Here is a 27611-nt window from a genome sequence, read left to right as displayed (position 1 = left end):
TGCGGGATTTGTGGGCAGCGCGAAGGTCACCGCGGAAGCCCGTAACCGCGGGAACACGATTAAATACGACGTCGGCCGTCGGCTGGACGCAGCTAATTAACCGGCGTGTGTCGAGTCAAGGTGGGTTGGACGGGATCCAAAAAGGGCCCGAGAAAAAGGAAAGCGGCGCGGCCAGACTCGGGGGATTCCCGATTCGGACAGGGCTGGTTGCGCAATCGGGACGATGCAATGCACGCATAGGCGGCTGCGTAATCGTTTATACGGGGCGGGCGTGCCAAGAGTCGTGGCCACCTGGATCTTCCTTCGTCGTCGTCGTTCGACGACGACGTCATCCGCGTGGAACGTCAGCGATGATCGGCCTCGCTTGCACGCGTCTCTACGAACACGATAGGAGAGAAGTATGAATTATAGCAGTAGCCTCGACTTGTTTGATTCTCTCCTCGACCACCACTATCTTTCTTTCGAAGATAGAATAAACGTGGAAGAATCGATTAGTCAAGTTTTCCCTTCTCTTTCTTTCTTTCTTCTCTTTTTTAAACGAGTATAGAGGAATGGTGCGCAGTAAACGAGCAGGAGGCCGTTATATAATCCCCCCTCCCAGTTGTGAACCGAACCAGCGAGCTGAAACCTCGATAACCGTTGGAACAAGTGTCGGTGCGATTGCTCGATCCCGTTCGAATCGTTGATAGCGAAGGTGGAACGATCGTGGAAAATATTATTCGACTCTTGTTTCCTGCTCAAGACGTATACCTCGAACCTGGTTGGTATACGATGATAAAGTTGAAAGGGCAGTTTGGAAATCTGAATCGATTCAACTTGAGATCATAGGAGGGTGATAAAAATTGAAACGATCAATTACAAGGGAGGGGGGCGGGGAGTGGCCGCTCCTCGTGTCTGGATAGCGGTTAATACGTGAAATACGTGTGGTTTCTTCGGCAACGTCACAGCAAGCTGTCCCTATCGATCCGTTCCCCGCCTTTCTTTCTCGGTTGCTCTTTTTCTCCTCTCGCTTCCTCTTTGTCCCGGCGGAATTACGCACGCAGACGGGTCACGCATAGCCGGCTTGTCAGGTCTGGGCTGAAATGCGAGCATGCGAGGAAGGAGTGGAGCGGCCCTCGCGGGCCATCGTTGCGCTTTCCACGTTTTCTCGCTCCACATTTTTCATGCGGCCTCCGTTCAACTTGCCCAGCCTGAGGACGCCTCCTCCTCTCGCCTCCAACAGAGAGAACCTCTCCACACCCTGTCCTTTTCTCGGCTTAATTATGTTTCACGCGTGGAGGCCACGCCGTGAAAATCGGACTCGATTATTGTAATTCGTATTCTCTTTGAAAGTTAAATAAGAAAAAGGAAAAAAAAAAAAAAAGAACGTGATGGAATCTTTAACTGGATTCGAAACTGATTCGAGTTTTCCCTTTTCGAAGAAGGAAAATATGGAATTTCTTCGACGAGGATTATCGATCGGAATTGTAATAATCTACGATGATGCCGATTCGAGTCGAAGACAAATGATAGGAAATTTTATTAAACGTTCGATTGGTCGTTGATTCTGACGCGGTGGAAATTTTATTTTAACGGTATCATTTCCAGCAATGATGCGTCGGATATTAAGCAGCAGATACAACTTGTTAATGCATAAAGAAGAGGCGGTACACTTCTTTAACGTCGACTTTAATTATAGCGAATAAAGTAAGTGCATAAAGACGACGAGGACGCTCTCTTCCGTTCCGTTCTTCATTACTTTTTGCTCGCTCGAGTTGCGGCTCGTTTCAAAGCGCGGAAGAAGAAAAAGAGAGAGAGAGAGAGAGAGAGAGAGAAAAGAACAAGTTGCTGAAATTTGAGCATATTGTACTTCTTTCCACGTCCAATTTTGAATCGTCGTTCAGAGAAATTTCTACAAAGGGGGAAAGAAAGAAAGAAAAGAAGGGAGGGCAGGAAAAAAGAAAGAAAGAAAGAAAAAATAGCGAAGCTTCGCCCTGAAAGTAGTCTGGTTTTTTTCAGCTTCTTGATTCCAGAAATTGAACCTGAAAAGAAGTCCAAAGAAAACAAGTAACCGGTGAAAATTTCAGTGGTACTCCGACTTAATTGAAACGTCAGCCTTGGTAAACAAGAGAGAGAGAGAAAGAGAGAGAGAGAGGAAAAGGGTTCGTTCGACGGCGTGAAACGTTCCAAGCAAGAGAAAGATCGTAAATGGCGCCAATCTGCAGTATTTCCTCGATGAAAATTCAAGATTCTCCGCCCCCTTTAAAGAATCACGGTGCCGTTAGATACGACCACCGATGCTGAGAACACTTGCTTTGTTTCGGTCGAGTAGTCCGAGTCCTCGTTACGTCCTCGTGGTTTCGCGGCTTTTAAACCAACAACGAGAAAGGGTAGAACCGTGGACAGAAAAGACTTTTCTCGCTCGCAAGAGAAGAGAAGGGAAGAAGAGGAAACAGTAGAAAGATGCGAGGAAGGTGAACGCACCCTGCATCCATTCGGCGCAACGTCCTTGTCGAGAGGGAGTGGGAAAAGTGGGGAAAAGCGGGTTTCAGCGAGCCGCCGCCTTCGTCTTCCCTTGGAAAAAATAAAAAAAGAAAAAAGAAAAAAAGGAACCGATAATCCCTCCCGTGTTGAATAAAACGCCGGCCGATCGATTTTTCTAAAAGCCTTCTGGCTTTCGCGGTTTTTAGAGAAATGCTTCTTTCCTTTCTTTCTTTGTTTTTTCCTCCCCTACGGGGTAAAAGGAGCTTTCAAACCGTTTCTTCCCCTCCCTCTTCCGTCTTGGAAGGGGTTGGAGGAAAATATTAATCGGATGAATTAATTCGGTTCTCGTTAAACCGCTTCGTTAAATTAACGAAGGAAGGGATTATCGGATGGGAAGGAACGATCGATCGAGGTGGAATCTTTCCTTGTGGGAGAAGAACATTTAAAGGATGTGTTTTTCGGTTTTCACTTGATTTGTATGCGTGATCGCGTTTCGAGAGAGCCTCGATGGAAAATCATCCACGAGGTGGATGATAAGTTTGTAGGATACGTCGAGGAGGTTTATGACAAGCGTGACACTTGCCGAGCGTGTAACAGTTTTGCGATGACTATGTCCCCCTCTCCTCTTCTCCTCCTCCCTCCCCAAGAGAGAGAGTCCAATAGTCTGTATCATCTATTTCGAGACGTCTCCTCGCAGACGGTAATAAACTCGTGTTGATACTTCCACCGTTCTCGCGATCCAACACGCTACGTGTGGAATACCGCTACCGGTGGAATTTCGCAACGAGGCAACCGGCTAGAAAAATAAAATTCCTTCGTGGAAGGATCGTGCGAAACCTTCTTTCGAAACAATGGAAACCATGCTTCGAGATTATACGTGAACCGGATTGTTGTTAAACAATCCGCGGGAGGAAAAGAAAGGAGACGAGTTATTAATTTATCTTATCTAAAAGTTTTGGAACAAAAGTTAAGCCTGTGTCGACGGATCTTCTTTCGCGATTTTGAAAAGAAAAAATTTACCTCGTAAATTTTATTGGAACGAAAATTAGTGGGACGCTTCGAATCGTGGAGATTTGTTGATGGCAAACAATCCTCGATGAGATCTCGAGGATCTTTCGAGCTTTGTTTAATTATTTTTAGATAGTAGGCAGAGTCCTACTACCGTTTTCTCGAAGAAAAAAAAAAAAAAATCCCTGTGAATCTCCCGGCTCTCGTAACAATAATCCCAGTGACCGGAGAGAGAATCGAAATTGGAACGATCGTATCGTAACGCGCAACGTGTAATAAATACGACACGATGGAACTGAAATCGTGGCCGTGGAAAAAAAGGCAAAACGGTCATCGATAATGCAAGATATGGAGAGGCGAAGAAATAGCCAAATGAATTTCTAAAATTGCTCCACCGTAATACCGCGCGGCCACTATAAATAAGCATCCCCTTTGGGGTGCTCCCAGCATCCATAAATACATTGAGTCCACTCTAATTCGGCTAATTTACACATGGCTCTTCCTGATCCAGCTATTGCGTGCTGACCTTGTGCGCAAATTGACAACCGAAAATATCACGCGCATCTTCGTTTAATTACAATTTTCAAAAAATATATATGTATATTTATATTTACATGCAAATGGGCAATTTCATTATCTCATTTGTTCAACCAAGGAATCACCTAGAACGAATACCTTGAATCGCGTCAAAGATGTCGATGCGCGCGAATTTCGACCGACGCTTCAAAATCCTCGATCGAAATTCTTGCAGATCCCATCACGTTGGATTCCTAAGGCGAGAAATACCGCGGGATTGTCGTTATTATTACGGTGGACGAGGTGAAACGATTGGTGGATAGTGAGGAGGTCATGATACCGCAGTGGAACGAACAGCCGAGTGGTTAATGGGTTAACGGCTCCCTCCAATTGGTCGATGACGCTGTGCCCTCGTGACGTCACCGAGTGCAATGCCCCTGTGACGTGGCAACGTGTGCTGCAGGCCACAGCGGTGCACAGAAATAGCATGCGCTCTCTCTCTCTCTCTCTCTCTTCCTCGTTCGTTCCTCTCTCCTTCGCCCCCCCCCCCTCTCTCTCTCGCTCTTCCCTCTCCCGCCCAGATTCGCTCCCTTTTCCGAAGTGTGCTTTCGAGCTTACGAATCGCGAAACCCCGGTGCACTTGCCAAAAACGGCCACGTGATCGGCCCAGCAAAATGTCAAACGTCCACAAACGGGCGACGAGAAGGGAGACGTTCACCTGGTTTACTCCAGATGACCCTAATTGCGCTCCGCCGTATGATCGCGGCCAGAGCTGATCGGGAGGGGCGAGAGATAAAACTGGCTATATTTTCGTGGATTGTTTCTTCCTCTTCTAGGGGGAGGCGTCTCGGAAGATTCGATGGCCTTGAAGAAGGGAATTTCTACCGATCGAAGGATTTACCTGTTAATTCGGTTTCAACATTTCAACGATTTAAATATTGGGTGGTGATGAAGGTTGGTTGGGAAGTGATATCGGATTCAAGGTTGCTTCGAATCTATACCGAAGGGCGGCTATCGTGGCGGCTATCTATCGTGAAGGATGGACATTTGCCCGCCGATGTTTCTTATCTCGTAACGTTCTCTTCCTTTCCTTTCCTTTGAATAACAGAGATTGGATCGTATCGAGCGGACTGCCGTGAATTCGACCTTTCCCGAAAGAAGAGACCGACCTTTTTCGTCTCCACTTCGCTCTTCTTCGAAAGGAAGGAAGGATCGTTCCACAACCTCTCCTCGATTAAACGATCGATTTCGTCCTCCAGCTTTCAGAAGGAAGGAGAAAGAAATTTTCTCTTTTTTCCAGATCGAGCGCCTTTAAATTCTCCATCCCACGATTGTCGCGGATCTTTTATCGAATAAATTGTTTCCTTCCGGCCGCGTTTCACCAGTTTCGGACGCGTATCGCCGAAACCTGACAATGGGCCAGCCTCCTTCGCATTCACGAAATATCGTGAAAACGTTTCGAACGTAAATAACTTTGACAGAGAGAGAGAGAGAGAGAGAGGAGAGAGAGAGAGAGAGAAAAAGAAATATAGTATCTATCCACGATATAAAAAAATTCGGAAATCCACCACTATCGCGCGATAATTGTGTGGCAATCGACGTCCGCCAAAAATCTTGATCGCAAATCAATTTAAATCGAGTCGCGATTCAACAACACTGTGTCCACACCACTGTTTTTCGCACTCGCGCCGAAGAAAAGCGAACGAACGACGAACGACACTGTACGCGCGATCGAGTCGAAAATTCATAAAACTTCTCTCCTCGACAGAGGTTTTTCCGCGATGAGGATCTACCCTCCCGCGAGCTAATAGCGTTCTTAATGAGGGAACTTCGGTGCCTCGGTGCCAGAACAAGGGAGGGAGGGAGCGAGGAATCACGGGAGCAAGTAAAATTAACCTACAATTTCATGGGGATCCGTTCCCGCTCTTCTTCCGGGCTCTCATTCCCTCCTTCTCTCGCGCCACGTCACGCGTGTATTCCCGCGCGCAAGACGAAGACGAAAAAAGAAAAACACTCGATCTCACATTGACTTTGACGATTAATTACAGCCAGAGGAAAATTAAATACGCACGACGAATACATCGAATGAATTAGCATCGAGACAATTTTAGTTTTCGCGATTCGAACGAAAGATTTGTTGATTCGCGCATTCGACGATATCGTTTATCGTTTTATCGTTGTGAGAAAGTAATAATAAAGTTTGGTTCTTGAGAGTTTTGTCGAAAATTCGTGAGATGAGACGATTCGATGAGATAATAATAGTAACAAGAAGAAAGAAAAAGGATAACGAAATTTGGAGAGGGAACGTGTCGTCGTTACTGGACTGCAAGTCCGCATCTTAGGCGACATCCTCCTAGGACTCCAGAACTCAACTTTCGTGAACAATCTCGTCGTTCCACCGGTGTTAATAAAAAATTCGCCTCTCTTTGCTATCCTCGTAATTAATATTCAATAGTTTTTATCGTTCGTTCCATTCATTTGGAAAATAAAACTTTGAATATTCGAATCGGACAAAAAGAAAACGCTCGCTCGAAACATCCTGCTCGATATTCAATAATTTTCATCCTCTCCTCTTCCTCATCCTCCTTTCCGAAAAATGAAAGATCGACGACCCGAAACTCCGAGCCGGAATGAAACGCTTAAAAAGAAGAACAACAAGAAGAAAGCAAACAAACAAACAAAGATTGCAACAATTTGTACAACAACGAGCCAATTATTATACATAAAACGTATCGTGCGACATAACTATGATAACAATTATTTCAACAACAACAACTGTAACAACAACGAGCGGTTATTAAATTATTCCGGTCACGCTCGCGTTGAAAACAGAAACTGATGCGGATAAAGATCGGGGTAAGGAATAAGAAGTAAGAGGGAGGGGAGGGGGCGGCGGAAGGTTCGATAAAAAAAGAAGGAACGACGCGAAGTCTCTGCCCGTTTTACCGAACGCAATAAAAATACCGGGTAACACAAATGCCGGGGCGAGAAGGAGAGGGGCGGCGATCGAGGGGGGGAGGGTGGGGGGGGGATGAGGGAGTGAGAGAAAAATAGAAGCGTGGTTGGTGACGTCACGTTGAACGACGGCAGCCGAGGTGGGCCAACGTGGGGAGGAGAGAGGAGGAGGAGGAGGAGGGAGGGGGAGGTTGAACGGCTTTCCATGATGTCATTGACTACGCGGCACCTGGTGGGGACGCACGAAAAGGGGTACACGATCTCGGGGAAGGAGGAGGGTGGGCGTATCAGGAACAAGGGAAGGGGTGGAACACAAGCACCGCTATTCTTAGCCGCTTCAAACACCGTCGTCCTCGCGCGGTTGCGTAACAACACCAGGGAGAGACCACTCGAGACCAGGTTTTTCGCGAAATGGCCACGAAATCCGGCGATGGGCCGCCGATCGTTTCGCATCCGATTCTCGAGAAAGGAGAAGGAACTGGGGCCGATTTTTGCGGGGAGGGAGTTGAACACGCGTTCGCTTTTCTTTTTCTAAATTATTTTGGAAATTTTGGAATGTTGGATATATAAATTTGCGAAATTGTAAAACAGGAAGAAAACGTGCTTGTTTTCTTTTTCTTAAATTTTGGAAGTAAAATTTGAGTTGGAGAGGGGAATCATTGACCTTTTGTGTATTCGATTCTGAGAAATTTCTCAACAAGATATCGAGTAACTTTAACAACGGATGCTGATCGTAATGGTGACCAAGAGATTTCGGCAGAGAAACTAACGAGGCTCTCGAGATTCCTTTAATCAATCGGTATAATCGACACGTATGCGGCGAGAATAGTTTCAAAGTCGGCGCGAAGATCGATTAATTTTCCATATACTTTGGCAATCCTTCGAGGTTATACGAAAAGGGCTTAAGATTAACTCGAGCTAACTTTATATTCGCGCTAAAGGGATCTGTTTTCTTATTCTTTCGAATTCTATCTCGCGTAAACCTGTCATTCTTCGTATTTCTTGCGTACAATCAATTGAAACGATATCGCAGAAAAATCGAAGGTCGTGTGTTCGTTCGAGGATCCTGTTTTCGCGTCCTTGCGCTACTCTTCTCTTCGTTGAAATTCTTTTCCTCGACGTTCTTTTTTTTTTTTTTTTGTTTGCCCTTTTTTGTTCCTTTTCATCGATAGAATTCCTTTTATGGTGTTCCTAAATTGTTTCGTATCGCTGAGCTTTTTGTTCGCGATCCATTTTTCATCCCAGAATTCCACCAACGTCTCGTCGTCTTTGATGGAAGAAACTTGCATCAATATGCACGTTGTACAGAGTAGTACAATCCTTATCGATTTCCTTCCCTTCGATTCACTCGCATATAATGCACATATCGCATTATCCGCGTTGAATGGACGAAGCATCCCCGATTATTGAAGTGGCAATTAAAATAAATTAATAGAGAGAGAGAGAGAGGGAGAGAGAGAGAGAGAGAATTAAGACAATCGATCGATCAATTAACACAAAGCCGAGGAGGAAACGAGGAAATTGTGCCGCAATCGCACGAAAATACATGCTCGGTCGAAATATTTCATTGGCAGAAAATGCTGCGTCCATCGCCGGGATGTTCGCTACTTCAGGCTTTAATTTAAGACTTCCCACATCCCAGGACGCTACAACGCAGAAGCACGCAATAAAAGTTTGACATTTCAACCCGTGGTCCCAGTAGGCATTAATTTCCGTCGCATCAATAGAGAGAGGAAACAAGCGAAGAAACGTCCGTAATCGAAGCGAGTGGAACTTCCTGGTCCCGTGACCCCTGACATTTTCCATCCACGCCGCGGTATACATTCGTGACCCCATAAAAAAAAAAAAAAAGAAAGAGAATCCCGCGATTCCTGGCTCAGCGTCAAATCAAAATGAGAAAGGACAAGGAAAATCTCCGACCAAAGATCGTTTTATCTCGTTATACGGTTCAACGTGCGTGTCGATACGCGTGGATATTTTTCTCATTTCTCTCCTCTACGTACAAAGAAATAACGTCGAGAAATATCTGCACCGAAGGCGACACAGCGACTCGTTCTGAACGCGAGTGGAAAATGGGACGCGTGGAAAATTCTTTTATATTTTTTTCTTCTTTTTTCGGGGGGGAGGGGGAGGGAGGGAAATTTGACGCGTACGCTGTTGGAAGAAAAATTCAGTCGATACGTTCCTCTCCGCGATGTAAGAGGGAACAATGAATACCGTCCAAGTAGAAAATTTGCGACGAGGTCGCGCATACCCGGTGAAAACACGACGTACTATAACAAACCATTCAGGTGGCTGCAGGTGGTCGGGAGCAGACTACTTTCAGCCCCTTTCAGCCCCTTTCACAGTGCAGCACCTTTCTTTCGTTTCCTTTGTGCATGTGGGGCACGGCTACATGTGTATCCTATTTTCGTATCGCTTTCCACGACTCGTGCACACAGCCAAGAATTTCAGACCTTTCGCGTGCCAGTTTTTTTCTTTTTTTTTTTTCCGCGGGATATTAGGAGTCGGTGGTGACAAACATCGGTGGTGATGGTGAAAGAGAATCGTTCTCCTAAATCCGAAAATTGCGCGCGTGCTGTGGCGTTCGATCGTCGATTTTATTAATAAAGGATAATAAGATAGAAATGTTAGGGTGTTGGGTGAAAAAAAGGGGGGGGAGGAGGAGAGGGGGCAAAGATTTTTAGAGAAACGGCACGGCCAGATCGGTGTGTATAAAAGTTTGAAGTTTTAATCCCCGGGGGAATGGAACGAGGAGCATTCGGATCAGCCGTGAGCAAGCTTCGTTCTATGACTATGATAAATTATATAGTAGTGACTATTGATCACGCCGCGCCTAAGGTCAGACACTACGGCAAAATCGGGTTCCAGCCAACCATCGGTCCGCGAATAAATTCAATTTTCCCGCTCTAAATAACGAAACGGTTGTTACAATCCTCCTAAGAGGGTTCGCGTCCAGAAAGAAATCACCATCACCGATAAAATATGTAAAATTCCTAAGCCACTTCATCGTGGATAAAGTTGTTTCGCGTTAAAGTGATCGCGAATCTTCGCTCGAGGAAAATTGAAAATTATCTTCAAACGTGATATTTAATTCGAAATTCGAAAATTAAATTAAATTAAATTAAATCCTCCCGTAAATGCAGCTTTTGCGAATTCTTATTCGAGCAAGTAAATCTTTTCTTTCTTTTTTCTTTTTTTTTTTGGATTAATTTGATCGATTATTTCTCGATCGTTTCAAAGATCAAAACTAAGTTTTTAATTAATATTATAGACCGTTGGAAAATCGATTTCGATCCATAAAGCTGATAACAACAGAGGAAAGGAATTATTGAAATGATAAACTTGAAAATGGGTTGTGGTTTAGTAACGATATATAATAGTATCGTTGGGAAGTGAGGTCAGTAGGGGAGACGGTTAATAGTGACTGACAAGAAGTTTTCACGATTGACGCAAAGTACGTATAGAGAGGTTTATAGCTGGTAGGAAAAGGAAAGTTGAGACACGCAAAACCTATCTATATTGAATTAATATTTCAATATATATACTTTAAACGAATTTCAAAACGGAAATGCTATCGTGCAAGAAACATAACGAAACTATATAATAATTTGTATCGAGATTGTTCCTCAGAGAAAAACGCAGAGAGAAGTTCGAAGAAATCATGGGACGTGATTTATCGTTGAGATTAAACGGGTCAGCCATCGAGTATACGATATCAAATATATACTTCTTTCCGAATATATAATAAATTTATGTATTTTTTCCTTTTTTTCTTCCTTTTTTGCAAATGTTTTTTTGCAACACAAACGCTTCGTGAAATAACTCGTGAAATAGGTATCGATTGCCATTCGCGCGAAGAACGAAGAAAATGATAGGTTTCTAGAGGAAAAGTTGGCAAGTGAATATAGATCTCTTTGCCTCTATTCTTGAAAATCCAAGAAACAATGTCCGTAGAAAGTTAATGGGGCTTGCCAAGACGGGATTAGCAACGGCGGGTCGGAATTCAGGATGTCCGGTTTCCTACGAAATCGTGGAACCGTTGCCAGTTTGCAACCTTAAGTCGTGTCCCAGAAAAAAATTTCGCGATAAAAAAAAAATTAATCTTTCCACTTGATCGTCGATGAGAATTATCGGCTCGAGATTTAATCGATCGGCATTTTTAGAGAAAAGAGAAAATGATCGTTGTTCGTTATTTCTTTCGAGGGGGGAGATCTCGACTCGAAAGAATGGAAATCGCAAGCTCTCGGCGGGAGAGGAGAAACGAATAGAAACTGCGACGAGATCGATAGCGAGGCTTTTATTATAGATTGGAACAGATATGGCAAAGGTTATCTATGTAAGGTGTGATCGGTTATTAAGAGAGAGAGAGAGAGAGAGAGAGAGAGAGAGAGAGAGAGAGAGAGATGACTCACCGTCTTTCCTGTAGTAAAGGATCTCGAAATGCTTTTCGACGCCGGCGGCGAGGGCGTCGCGGAGGGCCGCGACCGCATGGGGCGACGTCATTGGCCCATGAAGGAACTCGCAGATCGCCGGTCTCTGCATCACTTCCGCCCTCGAAAAGCCTGTCAGCCGGCAGAAACCGTCCGAGCAATATATTATGTGACATAGTCCCTGTTGAGCGTTGGCCACTAAAAAACTTCGATCTGCAAAAGGGACAGAAAAGGATTAAAAGGATTTTAATTTTTGTCCCCTCGAAAAAAATTTATACTCGTGAATTTTCCTTTTCGAAATTTCCACTTTTTAGATTAATCGTTAAGAAAATATATTTTAATTTATATATATATATATATATATACATGTAATGACGTGTGACTATGCTTTTCTGGTTGGAAATGTGTTAAATATTTGTTGAATAATAATGTGGTGGAGAAGTGTGAGAGAAGTTTGGAGAAAAGCGTATGGGATTCATAGGAATGTAGGAAAAGGAAAGTTAATGCTTGGGTAGAGATTTTCATCGGCTCATTAGAGTTGCGTGGTTGGCATGCCTTCTTATGCCGATGTCCGAAATTAACTTTTCTCGTTAAGAATACAGGGAGGAGATAGACAGGTTAACTGGAATTGGTCGATCGCGGATATAAATGTATTTATAGGTGGTCGATTCTTCAAAATTAAGAGGCAAGGTATCACGTGGGAGGACGTTCGGAAAATTCAGCAATTTTCGTTGAAGGAAATCATAAACATGTTACCAACCACCTAATTTATTATTATTGATCCTCATCTCGAAACAGGTTTCCTTAGTGTTTATCTTCTATTTGGGAATTTGGCAAAAATCTCATTTCAAGGAATCTGAATCCGCTTTGAACGTATACTTTCATATACCTTTTTTTCTTTTTTATTCGATAAATTATTTATTCGAGGAATAAAATAATTCTTTGCTGTCTTCTTTATTATAGTTGGCAAATTTAATGAAGGGAGGGGGGGGGGAGAGAGATAAAGGTGGAAGAGATAGATCAAAAGAAATAAGTGAAAAATGAAACGAGTTTCACTGTGAAACTCGGACGGCTGGAATTCTGGAATCACGAAATTACGAGGCGTCGTGTTCCCATTGCGACCTTCGTCCTAAATCCGGCATCGGTCTTAGAGTGTACACCATAAAATATTTTGGTACCGGCCATTAAGTTTGTCTGACTTACAGGCATCGCGAGCCTCGGTTAATTCGGTTCGTTTCTAACTTTGAGACACTTTTTGCACGTTTTCTGGGTACACCTCAAAGGGGCTGTTTCTCGTGTAAATTTGCACGTGCAATGTTAAAGCTGCCACTTACGAATACACCGTCACTTTGCCATTTCTCGTCCGAGATATTTATTTTTCTTAAGACGAAATGATCGTTCGTGAAAAAAAAAAAAATGAAGAAAGATATTTTACGAAAAAAAAAAAAAAAGAAAGAAAGAAAGAAAGAAAGGAATTGCGTAATATTATCGACATCAGAAACGAGAAGAACGTTTTAGAGAAAATATTTCTTTAAAAGAGAAATAGCGTATAACGAATAAAAATAATCGGACGAATCGTCGAAAAAGATTATATTATTTTAAACGATGTTTAAAATAAACGGTATGGAAAAAATAAAAATTCGATAATGCAGTGGAGCAGAGAAAGAAAAACGAAATAACAATAAGTTGAGTATCGTAATATCGGCTCCCCATCGGATCAAAGTTCATTTTATTAATCTTTCGAACGAAAAATTGGATATTTCGTTTAATAAAGAGTCAACAACAAGAGTTCGAGAACGAAATTTTCTAAAGCAGGGCAAAAAGAAAGCGATATGAATACACTTTCGATACGGTACAGATCGATATCAGGGCCAATAAGCGGCTGGTTATTTTTTTTTTTTTTTTTTTGTACACGAAGTATCCTCCACGAGAGCACGTTTTATTCCCTATTCCCTTCCCCCCCTCCCCCCGTGTCCCCTAATTGTGTTGCATCCCTTAACGTTCCACTGATCCCAAATATTTACAAGCGATAATATGCATATTTCGAAACAACGGGCGACCGTCTACCCCGGCATGCGAGGGGAAGAGGGGGAGGAGGGGGCAAATTTTACGAGGCTCGTTGAAGAAGTAAATTTACCAAGTGTTTTCAACTCTTGAATGTTCAACGAACCGAGGCATAAAGAGACCGCCGTTATATCAAACGCATAGCACCTTTCAAGCTTTATTTTTCTAAAAATAAATATCGATTCGTGTACCCATGGTCCCACGTTGAACCGCGATGATTCATTAGACTTATTATAAGAATTTAAAAATTTCCATTTTCCTGGATTTAAAAATATGAGGGGAAAAAATGAGGAAGAAGAAGAAGAAGAAGAAGAAGAAGAAGAAGAAGGAAAAAAAAAAAAAGAAACACCAGTCGTTTCCAGGGAAAAAAGACACGGAAAACTCGAAGGCATACACTCGGGGCAAATTTTTGTTTCGTTCGTCCAATAGCGAAACGAAATTTTATGGAAGAGAGAAAAAAGAATTCTTTTCTTTTTCTTTCCAGATACAAACCGCTCGAAAATGAATCTCAAAAGGGATATACTTCAAAAAAAAAAAAAAGAAGAAGAGAGGGAAAAAGGCGGTTTAATCCGTGTAGAAATATCAGAGGGAAATATTAATCTTAGAAACGCAATCACGTTTTTGCGGTTCCAAGCTATTGTGACGACGCCTCTGTGCGACACCTTACTCCAAACAATGGCGACGATTTTCAAGTGCGTCGCAAGAGTACCAGACGTCGTACCAGAATCCAAGAGAAATGTCAGCCACGGGGACGTGGAATTGCGCCGCGTGCCACGACTGCCATCGCTGCCACCCTCATTCCGCTTTCGCTGCTTAAGCATTCTGCGAAGGACAATCGCGTTTAATGAAGTGAAATTGAAAATGCGGAGGAACGTGGGCCCAGCGCCATTGTTGTTGATCAACGTTACGTGGACATGGACGTGCACCGGTCGAATTATCGGCGATATATTACGTGACCGATTGATCGAAATCGTTTAAACGAGGGAAGGTTCGAAAATCGGTGCACGCGTGACAACTGGCGCTGTTGTGAATCGAGATTCGTGCGACGAATAAACGGAATTGGTGATCAGAAGTGGAGCAGAGAAAAAAAAGGAGAAGAAAATCGTGAAAATCGTTCGGTTTTGGGAATCGAACGAGTGTTGTTTCGGGGACGTGGTGGACGTCGTGGAAAATAATTGGAAGAATCGAAAGGGGAAGAATGTTGGATGATTTTTCTCTATCGACGTTGTCACCTGTTTTTACGAGCAATTTCGAGTAATTTCGTTTATTTAACAGGTGGGAAATTAAAAGGGGCGACACACGGCGCGAGCTCGAAATTTTTTCAGATTTTCCGGCCGCAGAGACAACCGTGTATTTTGTAACACGAGAGGAAAATTAAAACTTCGCTTCCAAGGGAGATGAAGAATAATTTAACGTATCCCGTTAACGCGTAAATTCGTGCGTCCACTCGTTTCATTTTCTCGCGTTGCATGTTTCACACGTGTTCTCGCTTTCCATAATTCGGATAATGTAGCGGCAGTTAACTGCAGGAATCGAAGATCGCGAGAGTTGTTTCAAAAGAAAGGACGGTGATCTTTTGATTAATCGATTCTTAAAAGAGTTTTCTTTTTCTTTTTTTTTTTTTTTTAAATTGTAAATATTTACAAGTTTGATCGTTCAACTTATTTGTTACAATTTTGAATTTAATTCGTGTGCATATCCGTAATAAAGATATATAAATTGTACGTTTATTTCGTTGCTTATTTCTCTCATAAGAAGATAGAGTTCGTGTGATTCTGATTGATCGATGGTAATTACGAGCTAATACCAAGCGATGTTGGAAATGGCGGCTACGCGGCCGCTAGTTTAACCATGATTAATACTCCTTTTCGCTATAACCGGAATAGCAACAAAGCTCTCAAGTCGCCCACACCAGAGATTAATCGCCAGGGATTTTTGGCGCTTTCGTCGGTTACGAAATCGAAACAAAAATCGATTTTTCTATTTATTCGATTCGTACGATATTAATATACAAGAATCATCTAACATGCCACGTCAAATTTTCGATTTTCTTACAAAAAAAACTCACGATCGCGCCGCATCAGCCTTTTCTCCATCAACCATGGCCCATCATCACGATCCCTGGCGATTCGTGATCAAAGGAATTTTCGTGGAAAACGATCGAAAAGGGTGTAATCTGTAACCCCGTTACGCGATTACGAGAGACACGAGAAACAAACACGAGGCGCATCGGTTCTTTTTACGAATCTCATCCCGTGCCGAGTTTATCGGCCCGAAATAGATTTTGCCGAGTTCGCATCGAGGAGACAGCAGCCTCGCAGGGCTGGGCCCTTTGCCAAGGATGTCACTTAACCGCGAGAACTACTTTGCTATCCGTACCGTTCCAGAATACTGACCGCTCCTCTTATCTTCTCGACTCGCTAAACCGGCCACGCTCCTTTATTATCTCCGATCGTTCGTTGCAGCAAATTTTCACTATTTCTTTCATTTCTTTCCGATAAAACGAGGATGAGAGAGATAATTAACCTGTCCACTCCTTCTGTATCATAAGGGAAAAGAAACTACCGATTTATATTTCAAGTTATTATTTAGAACTTTCGCGAGAAAATTTGTCGAAGCTCGGAAATTAGAGGGTTGATTCGAGAATAAAGTTAAGCCCGATAAGGAAGAGGAACGTTTCGATGAATTATTCTAATATCCGAGCTCAAAGAACGCACGGTTCAACGAACGTCACCTTAATTTTTACTTACTCGATATCTAGTAAGAATAGAGTAGCAGAGTACGAAACGTACCACCATTTCTATCGTAACGAACGACACATTTCGCGTAGCCACTCGACCGGTTATAAATATACGGAATTGGAATTTACCGCGAGTTTTGTTTCCGCCTCGACAATACGAGGATTTAGAGGCCCGGTAAACGGCACATGACGCATGTTAAATTATCCAATTTGACAGTTTTAAAGCAATGTTTCAGGATAGAGAAGAGCATTGTTCTTATTTTCACGAGTTTCGATTTTAATCCCCGACGTTTTAATTATCATTGATATTTATTCCTCGCTCGATCATCATTATCGAATTATTATTATTACCATAAATTCTCGACCGAGCAAACCTTTTAAACCTTTCGATAAATAATTTCAAAAGATCAATACACCTTGAAATCCATTTTATCCACAACGTTTACGCGATAACACCGACTTCATTTATTATTCAAATCAAGCCCATATTTATTCAAGTTAGTTATTTCCTTCTAATTATTATACCGACTCGTTCAGATTCGATCGAGATCAATCTTATCTATCATTGATCGATTCTAACGCAAATCAAAACACGTGGTTAAAAACGACCAGCTTAAAATTTCCATTCTTATTCGATTACAGAAAAACAGCTCGTAAAGAAAGTTACGTAAAATATCTCGTAAAGTATTCGTACGATTTTATTACAATTTACAAGATCCTTTTCCCCCTCCATCTAATCTCCTTCTCGACATAAACCAAAGTTCACGAAGGATTGGGCCGCTTCCTCGCCTCGTTGAGACGTAACAAGCTAACAAAACAAACCCTCGCTCGTCCTCATCTTTTCCATCCACTCCTCGATCCACGATTGCACCTATATATTTTGCACATGGCCGATCTACACCGTGCCGATTCTCGATTTATTTTCCATCCATTCCTCGATCCACCTATATAGTTTGCACATGGCTGATATCGACCTATCTCTCATCCTCTCCTCGATCCACGATTGCACCTATGTACTTTGCACATAACCGATCCGTGCCGATTCTCGATCTATCTTCCATCCTCTCCACGATTGCACCTACATAATTTGCACATGGCCGATCTACACCGTGCCGATTCTCGATTTATTTTCCATCCATTCTCGATCGCACCTTATAGATTTGCACATGGCCGATCTGCTCGACACCGTGCCGATTCTCGATCCATCTTCCATCCACTCCTCGATCCACGATTGCACCTATGTACTTTGCACATAACCGATCTGTGCCGATTCTCGATCTATCTTCCATCCACTCCACGATTGCACCTACATAATTTGCACATGGCCGATCCGCTCGACATCGTATCGATTCTCGATCTATCTTCCATCCACTCCACGATCCATGATTGCAGCTATACTACTTTGCGCACGACATGAACACCGTGCCGATTCTCGATCTATCTCGGTAGCTGTCCTTGAATGATAAAATCGGGCGGGTCTGGCCGATTCGTCTTATAGGCCGAAAATACGATGGAGTCACGCTAGCCCCGCCGCGAATGTTGTGACAAGCTGGAGCTTGTGACCTTGTCGCCGCGTTAAACTTAAATCCGCTCACGCGGTTCGATTTAAACATCCTATATATATATATATACAAACATAGAAGAATCCGTGTGTGACCCAGGTTCGAACAGGTTCCCTCTTGTATCGCGATAGAATTATCCCTTCTTAGACAAACTGGTATCGGTTAGCATTATTGAATTCTTTACACGAGTTTTTTTCGTTTCGAAACGATTTCAATCCCGCTCGGGGACACGTGTGTTTTTTTAGAATTATCAAAAGAAAAAATGTGTCAAAGAATTACACGGTAATATTTTATTTTACTCGACAATCGCTTGTTTCGAAAGTATTACAAGTTCGCCTTTGATGTCTCACGAACGTCTCCGACGAGAGGTTAAATCGTTTTAGAAGAATCGTTTTAGAAGATCGTTTAAGTATTTCAGAATCTTTTCAAAGTCTAGGACGATAAAAAAAGAAAAGAAAAAGAAAATTCGAGAAACAAAAGAACTCGCTTCTGTCTGAAAAGTATATCCAAGGTGGGGATAAGGGATGAAAGAAAGAAGACTTTCTTTTTCTTCCCTTTCGTGATGCTCGAACGATGCAGATTGGTTACACTACCAATATCGTTACAATATCAACTTCAACATCGATCGTATATGTGAATTCCTTTGAGATTTTTATTTAAAGCTTCGTTTAAAGTTTTAGTTTCAATTACTTTTTTTCTTCTTCCTCTTTCTCCTTCTTTACAACGCGAGGTCGAAATTAAGGCCGGAGTCCTCCAACCGATCCAAGCGTGAAATCTGCGTCGATATTATTTGTTTACGTTGCCAGGGCGAACGTAACGCATGGGCGTACTACTTAGGAATCGGGAAAGTGGAACGAGTCGTTGAATTATGATCCTCGTTGTCGCGAGGAAGTGAATGGACATCGATGGATACAACGCTCCTTCACTCCGTTTCGTCGTCGTTTCTCCCGTTTCCTTTAAAAACGGTGGCCGAACGGTATGCAGCTCGCGCGTCTCGTGCCAAGAACGCACGCCGTGTCGCGTAAGAAAATAGAAGTTTCCGCTGAAATGAAACGACAAGATCTCAAGATTCGAGGCTCGTAACTCAACTCATCGACGGTTGTTTCGAAACCGGTTTCGTACTTATTCGATCTTCTCGAGATGAAATCATCGTAAAATCGTTGCGTGTCTCGTTTAATCCTCCTCTGCCGATCGGTATTAGATCGTAGGCGATGAATAGGATGGATGGAAGGAGCAGTTTTTAAGAAATATTTTTTTGGAAATATATATTTCGTCTCATCGAAATGCTTCCGCTCGATGTAAAAATACACACGCGTTGTTGTAATTCAATTTGTCGTTGTCTAGGATTTAATAGCATCGGGCGGATGGTTGAAAGTGCGATGCGGCGATGAAAGTTTCTAATCGACAGGAAGATTAGATCGGTTATCCAGGGTACACGCGGATTAAACGTGTAAGATGGATTTCTATATCGTGAAAATCGGATTAGAGTTTGCTCGAAATTATTGGATTCTCGGGGAGAGATCATATCCTGGCCGATAATCGAATGAAGATTTCTGGGAAATTTCAGATGCCTGCCTCTCGTTTATTTTCATCTCGTCTGGTCGGGATCGAGATCGCGATTATCGAATTCGAAGGGGTACGGGTGGAAAAACAAGCGTATCGACGGGAGCATATTCTCTCTGGGATATCATCGATGAAAATTTCGATATTCGATTTGACCACGCGGTTCGAAGGACGGGATTAAACGATTGTTTTGAATTCGAAGCGAAAACGAGGAAGGGAGGGGATGTTCGAAGAAGCGTGAATCGACTGCACAGTATCGGGCAAATGAAAAACAATAAACGGCACAGCTGGACGCTCAAAGAACTCCCTAGGGGTGAAAATTGCGCGTCGCTTGCACCGGCCGTGATAATTATTTCCATAAGCGTTCCAGAAAGGCTTCAACTGAAAATTACAAAACAAACCAATTGCCTCGAGTTCAGCCTTATCTTCTTCCTTTCTCCATCCTCCCTTTCTTTCTTTCTTTCAAATCAAATTTCTCGACAATTCAACTCAACGAAACAACTGTCGAAAAATTCTTTCAACAATCACCGGAATCCAATCCAATCGAAAGCTAAGATCGTAAGATTGAGAAATGGCGAGGAAAATGTTCGAGATTGCTTTTCATAAATAAAAGATTAAAAGACGGATGTATCGACGGATGTAAATGAAGCTGGAAAAATGAGAGTTGGGAATAAAGTGTTCGACGAGGTTAACGATTATCCTGCACCGACTGAGAATTCGTTCAACGAGCCTCGAACGCTCGATCGTCCCTTCCCTCCTTCAGCCAAATATCGGACGGTATTTATAAAGTTAATTCGAATGGTGCCTAGGCCAGCAGTACTCAATTTCGAAAGATATTTCAGCGACACGCGCTGCCTACGTTAAATCACAAGCTTCGTGGATGAATATTTTGCACGCGACACGACCGAATTAAGCTTTCCCCGAAAAACCACGCAACTTTTTCGATCGGATTCGACGACAATCCATTTATATTCCTTTTTTCCGCGAATTCTGCGTTACAGATCGAATCGAAATTTTCTCGGGAATTGAAACACCGTTTCCAAAGCAATAAACGAAAAATTCACACGAGCGAAGAACGAGAGCATTTCAACTGGGACGGTCATTCGTGTCTTGCTATCTTTGTTCACGTTGCGAGATCGCAGTGTAAAGGCTGTTGTTGGCATATCGAATTGAATATCGAGAAATTCGATCGGCCAGTCGATTATCGTTTCGAGGCAGAGCCTCGGCAAAGTTCGATCGAATGGCGTGGAGATTGAGGCGAGAAGGAGAGGGGACTGATTAACCACCACCCCCTATGTGTATTTTCAAACTCGGTTAAAAATAGTTTTCACGCGTATTTCGAAACGAAATAAATACGCGAGTATACTCGTGTGAAACGGAGCGAAACGGAAAGCGTATGAACGGTTGGAAAATCAAGGCTGTTGGAGAAGGTCGTGGAACCATAAAATCATACGTTCATTTTCTAATTCGCGATATTAATTTTAAAATATTGTGTCGTCCAAATTCTCTAAATATCTGGAATATAAATACGATTTTAATTTCGAATCCAGATTCGATTCTTTCGATCTCACTGGAGGAAGCTGACGTTTCTTCGATTAATCTCTTCACTTGGTTTCGCCTTAGTTTTCCAAATTATACAAGATCGGTCGTAAACTGTGAAACTTCCCGCTTGTCGATCCAACATTGAGAAAGAATTTTAAGTGATCCGTCTTACTCGAAAATATTTACTCGGGAGACCACGAGCTTAATTAGGCCCGAGATGTACTAGAGCGTGCTTTTGTTTGCGACTAAGCCGGTATGCATTTCGTTAAAAATTAACGAGAGAGGTGGACGCGTGTATACAACCGAGAAAATACAAGGGATGGTACTTTGTTCTTTGATTATTTTTAGTTGCCTCTTGTTTACCGCTCCCCTACATTTCTTCGCTATTTCGAAACGAGGCGAAAATATGTCGCGCGAAACAACTGTAATAATTAGAAAGCAATTAGTAGAAAACCCCCCTCGAAAAGGATTAACAACCATCACCAGTGATATTTTCGAGACGAAATTAAAAATGCATGATCAACCGTTTAAATTGGAGTTAAGTACAACGAATCGTCGAAATCCCCCCCCCCCCCCCCCGATGAAGAAACACTGACGTGTCGAGTTATTCGTGCGCGAAATAAGCGGCGTTCCGGTGTTAACAATTATACAGCAATCGGTTCGATCGGTGAACCTATCATCCATTAACGTTCATAGGTGGATGCCTTCTCCTCGTCCACCTCGATCGTGGCAAAAAAACCTGGAGGTTCGTGGAGAACCGCGGAGAATTTTAAATATCCATCCTGGCAACAGCCCAAACTTTCTGCACGAATTTATCGCGCAGCAGCACACGTATTCTCGTTATTATGTACACGTATGCCGCTCTCTCGTAAACGAGGATGGAGGAGAAGAAAAGAAGAGAAAAGAAGGGGGGGGAAAATACATATATAAATATAGAAAGAAACACGGAAACGCACCGTGTCATCAGTTTTGATCTCGTTTGCACCTCGTTCGAGGTAGCTCGATCGTTCACAATTCCGAGATTAAGATCGCGAGATGATCTTTGGATAGAGAACGAAGCGGTTTAAAAGCCACGTGATATCCCCTCTCTCTCTCTCTCTCTTTCTCCCACGATTTTCGGCAAAAACGTCGAGCGAAAAGTAGGTCAGAGAGTAGTTTTTCGAGGTCTCGATCTAGGCGGCCCTGATACGTCGCCCGTTCGATGAATCACCCACCGGTCCCGATGGAATTTAAGAATTTATCGCGTACGCGCTCTCCCTTCCTCGATAATCCGTCGGGAGGGGAAATTTTGGCCGTGTCGACGAGAGGAGACGGATATCCTAGAGAGTGTTGGTGGCGGTTTCGGCGCCAGACTTCTAGAAGCTAGGAACAGGAGCCAGCGAAATTTTCGGTTCGATCATTTAATCGCGTGTCGAGAAAACCTTGAGGATTTTTCATTCCGTTTAATCGCTGTGATTAATTTTGAAATCGCGATATACTTGTCGAATTACACCGCTCCACTTCGCCCAATCAATTTGGAGTTGTTGATGTTTATGCGATTTATGATTTTTTATACATATATAAAAATAGAAAATAATAATCGTTGCAGTATATGAAGACTTGTTAACGTTCGGTAAGATCGGTATTAGGGGTAGAAAATTAAGGGCAAATTTATGAGCAACGGTATATACAGGTATATATCTGTTTTCCGGCTTGGGCTACAATTTAAATCAGCCGCGGACCTAATTGCCGACTTTTAATAGTTTCATACACGAAAACGAAAACTCGTGCCAGGTTCCTGGTGTCACATTACGCGACCGAGTCGCGTACACGCGTGTGTATCGGGATCCAGGGTGTTCTTAACCAAACTTCACCTGCCCTTGACACGAATCCGTGATCGATAACGATCCTTGATCGAAACTTTTCACCGAATCAAACGTGTCTCTCGCTCTCTCTCTCTAACCGCACAAATGTCGCTTGCTCGCTCGTTTATTTAAAAGTTCGCTCGAACTTTTCTCTCGTGAAATTTCGATATTAGAAATTTTTTGTAATTCGGGACGAAAAATTCTCCAAATCACGAGGATTGAAATATTAACGAATGCGAGTAAAATTATTATTATCGCGATTCATCGTGATTTAGAATTTTAACGGAAAACTTCTTGAAAACTTTTTCCCTCCAACAACTTGAACGCGACGAAATTTTCTCCAAGATTCGATCGCTATTTTAAAATATAGGACTTTTAACAAAAGGCATTCTTATTAACGAAATCATTGATCGTTTCATCGATCAGAATTATTTAGCATTTTCAAGGATCGAAGATGCGATGTTTGCCTGTGAAACAGATTGCCCCTCTCTCTCTCTCTCTCTCTCTCTCTCTCTCTCTCTCTCTCTCTCGCCGACGTCGTATTCGATTAGGACGAAAAGAAGACAGGTGAAAAGTATCGAAAAGATGGTTCGTTGACGGATAAGGTGTGGAGATAGGCGGAGAAGGAGAGGGGAAAAAAAATGAGCGGACGCAGTTGGGTGTTATAGGACATACGTGCTATAGGGAGGACGTCAGATTAGAAGCCAAGGCTTGACGAGCAGCAATGCCACCGGGACAAAAACCCGCCCTGAAGCTCTGGCATACATATTTTTTATTATATAAATTGGCGTTACAAAGGTTTCCCAAGAATTTATCGCGTTAATGCCTATTATCGTCCGCCCTTCCATACGACAGCCCCAGCTTTCGTTAACGAGCGATGATACGCGACCTCATCGACTTACCTCTACACCGAATTCTCATCCACCCGGAGAAGAGGGTATAAACCGAATCTATCCGGGGGAGAAGAATAACAGAGGAGAAGAGAGACGTTAAGAGGAGACGAGGAGAGGAAGAAATCTTGAGAAAAAGAATTTCTCGAAAAAGAAGAAGGAATTTGATGGAATCTGTTGAATATTGGATTATAATTTTGATTCGTTTCTGTGGAAACAAGGAAGGGAATATTTTGACGAAAGCTGCGCCAATCCAGTCTACCAGATCCTTTGCGCAAAGGATTATAAACTCTTTCGAGTGCGGTTAATCCGCGCGAGCCCGGCTATGAAAAATGATCCGCGCTTTTAATCGCGTATCAGTGATGATTACGGAGAGAATCGTGTCAAAGATCGTTCCATAATTCAATACTATTTTCTCCTAAAAAACGAAACGCTATTCCTATTTCCTACCTAAATTTTAAACAATTTACAAATATTATTATAGAAAATAAATAAATAAAAATTATTACTTTTGGAAAGAGAACGAAGAAGAGAGAGAACACCGATTTCGACGTGCGTTTTGCCACGATCAATCCGAAACCCTGTCGCTTTCTTCCGGATTTAGTTTTCCTTGCAAGGATTTCAGGCATGCCTCGAGTGATATTGCCAGTGGCATGCATTGTCCTATTGTGAAACAGAACTACCCCTTTTCTTCCATTTAACCGAGCCCATCCCCACCCGTCCTCGCATCCTCGAGATGTTTTAAATAATATTGAAAATGGAGTTCTGGCCCGATGCCTGCTCGTTCCATATCCCAGGTGGACCGATTCTAAAAACTTCGATTATATCGAGCCGGCCAGAACGACAACCCTCGAGCTGTTAACTTTATTTTAATCTTTCGCGAGAAAGGGAGCCACGATTCTCGAGAAACTTTCATTAAACTTTATACACGGACACGGGGAAAATATTACGAAGAAATCCCTACTTCCGCGGACGCGAAATTGATTTTACTTTTTCATAGCCACCTTCGTTATTCCAACTCCTATTTTCTGATATTCCATAATACCGAAAACCGTTGAAATTGGTTATACAATTTTAATGAAAATTCCGCGATATAGAAAAATGACGCGTGCTAATTTATTCGCGGCTTGTGACTTTGCCCCGTTAAAATTGTCGACGAGGGACGCGCGATTAAATTGGACGAATAACAATAATAATTGGTCGAAGAGGGAAGGAAAGAAAGAATACGTGAAAAAAAGAAGAGAAAGAAAATTGGATGGAAAAAATTAAGTTTTCCTCTTTCGATCGATTTGAGCGTGGTGTGCTGCGTAATATGGAACGCCGACACTCACCGTGCGTATCGAATTTCCTGATGATGGTTTCGATGATCGTTGTCCTGGGCGCCACGTGACCTCGTCTAACAGGCATCGCAGGAATATTCCCAGGTACCTGGGCCGACGAGACGTTTGGCGTTCGATCGAAGGCTCGTTAAGCCTGCTTTTAATAATTAACGTGTGACACTACAGCACTGAAAAAACACTCGCAGCATGCGTACAAGCACGGTAGAAAAAAGCACAGCACGAGTTGAGCATAATGATCATCGAGGAAAAAGAAGAAGCACAAGGCTAAATATCGGCGATTGTTCGTCAACAATTTGTTCCTAAAAACCTGTTCTTCCCTTTTCTCTCTTCTCTTTTTCTTTCTTTTTTTTTTAATCTTCTTAAGAAAAACTTCTAAGAAGAAAAGAACAAAAAGATAATTGGAGAAGATTCGTTGCTAATCGGACGATGAATCGAGATGATTCTTTTCTCTCTCTCTCTTTCTCTCTCTCTCTCTTTCTTTCTCTCTTCCGTTCTAGACTTGTTACGTAGATACAAAAGGCGAAGGAAACAATAAAGGAGGAAAAGTGACCAGCAAGAAAGTTGCCGCTTGATGCGTGTATGTATGTGCCTTTGCCTTTTGTCCCTCGAGCAACACCCTCTCCCAAGTTACTTGGCGTCTTTCGCGAGAGGATCGTTGTTTCTTGGTGTTTTTCTTTTTGTACAAAATTCGCATATATGTAGAAGCTTCGTGGACAGAGTCGATACGTTTTCTCCCTACGAGAAGGCTGGAAGGTCTTCGTTTTGACTTCCTTTTGGACCCAATACTCGTCTACCTAAATGTATCTAAGGATCAGAACAAGGTGTAGCCAAATGATGCATCCTCTCCTCTTGATTCGAAGGACAGAGAGAAGGTCGGGGCTTGAACGTCGTCTCATTCGACGTGACACGAGGCCCGACCGAGCGTATTATATGCTCTCCGCTCCAATGTTTTCCTGGCTCAAGACGTACGATCTACGCGAGAAAACATCTATTTATAGTCGATACACCATGCGCAACACGAATCGTGTTCCCACGGATTCCAGAACAGGGTGGGTGGGTAACAGGAATCTGGAAAACGTCTCGTGATATAATTGATATAACAAATAAGACGGTTCTTCGTTTTTGTGCACCACGATTCCCCCCGCTTTCCCCCCACCTTGTTTCACCTTGCTCTTCCCTTCTTTCCAGGCTATTCGAATCCCGCGGAATCCCTCTTCACCCTCTTAAACGTATCCCATATATTTTCTTAGGACAGCGAGTACCTCGACACCCGGATAGATCCTCGAAGAAAATGGAAAACTGTCCGAGCACCAACGTTGCACGAACGTTGTACGATACCACCCTCTCGGCGATTGTTGCCCCGTGGAAAATTCGGAGAAGCTTGGACCTCGTCGGCTCGTCGAAGTCAAACTTCTCTACATCCGGAGGAACGAACAGCGGTAGACAGCTTGCCGGAGAAGCGCATTGTGCGGACATTTCCACAAAGTGTGTTGTGTCGTCGAGTGAAACGAGGTCGGTTGTTCCTTTCTTTCTCTGGTGTGCGTCTCGTCGATTCCACCGTCCTGTTCAATGATGGAACACTATTGGCGGATGAAGCTCGGATACCACGAACGCTGACACCTGTTTCGAGGCTTCGATTCGAACGGAGCGGAGCGGTTCGAACGGGAGAGGAGTCGCGGATATGATCATGGCCGTGGCGAGGGGAGGGGGAGAGAGGCGAAACGAGGCGGAGGAGAGAATCTTAGAGGGTGAAACGAATCGTCGTGGACGACGAGAAGAAAGGCACGTGGTGGATTTGTAGTTGCGTTTACGCCGAAATGACAAAGCGCGCGGGTTTGCCACTACTTGATTCACTACGATCATACGCGTATACAACGACTCCTCTGAATCGAATGTCCTGTTTCCTGGGTGTCAGCCGGTTACGCATCCCACCTCGAATTCGGCCGAATTTTTATACCTCTTCTTCATCCTACGCAAAAATAACACGAAGCGGATGACACGAGCGACTGCCGATATTTCTCGAAATATTCATCGGCTCCTGTAACCTGTTGGCGACGGCCACTGACACTGGAAACACTGCTCTCGGTAACGACCTTTCCCTTTTCTTCGTCACGAGACCAACTCTCATTTGCGCACAACAAACGTACGAATAAACAATCTTTCGTTCGCGTATCCTTCGCCACGCTCCTCGCCCGAGCAACAAACTACATCCTTCTGCGGAGCCACCACGCCTTCCACCTCCAAAATCGAAACTCCTGCGTCACTCTGCGTTCCAACGTATATCCTCCCGATATTTACTAATACAACGTATTTCCATCGACGAGAATTCGTTGAACCGGGCACCACGGCTTCGTATTGCCAAACACTGTTGCTTTCCCGCGTGCTCCCACCTTTAGCTTTGTCTAAGTGCGTCTACCGGCGAACAGGCATCTCGAGGCCGCGTGCCGAGCAAAATGCCGGAAGGGAGGCGAATATATATATATATATGTATGTATGTATGTATGTATGTATGTATGTATATATATATATATATATTTATATATATATATATATATTCTTCCTTCGAAGAAAAATTTTTCCGTTTGTCTCGTTAGTCGCCGTCGTACGGTCGGAACTGAAAAACACGAGGAGGCACGACGACGGGCCGACGTCTCTCTCGGCGACGGCGACGACGACGACGACGAAGACGAC

General features: G+C 43.2%; 1 protein-coding gene across 8 annotated transcripts in view; it reads right to left on the bottom strand.

The window, feature by feature from the left end:
• sei (potassium voltage-gated channel seizure) overlaps positions 1-27568 on the bottom strand; it is a 104587-nt gene extending 77019 nt beyond the window's left edge. For 3 of the 8 annotated variants that reach the window (XM_086908999.1, XM_086909000.1, XM_086908996.1), the window contains exons 1-2: positions 24912-27567; positions 11358-11588 (exon numbers count right to left, since the gene is read on the bottom strand). In XM_086908999.1, the coding sequence (XP_086765125.1) occupies positions 11358-11588; positions 24912-24987 (307 nt within the window). In that variant the 5' untranslated portion in view covers positions 24988-27567. Of the gene's footprint in view, positions 1-11357; positions 11589-24911 lie in introns of all 8 variants that reach the window. The other 5 variants (XM_086908993.1, XM_086908994.1, XM_086908998.1 and 2 more) reach the window with 2 other exon arrangements.
• Between the last annotated feature and the right edge of the window lie 43 nt (positions 27569-27611).

This window comes from Apis florea, unplaced genomic scaffold (assembly GCF_048593485.1).
Source record: "Apis florea isolate Af1SG1 unplaced genomic scaffold, ASM4859348v1 contig_3081_pilon, whole genome shotgun sequence".
Classification (NCBI taxonomy): Eukaryota; Metazoa; Arthropoda; class Insecta; order Hymenoptera; family Apidae; genus Apis; species Apis florea.
The sequence above is the reverse complement of the archived record's forward strand: the minus strand, read 5'-3'. Positions and strand labels throughout refer to the sequence as shown.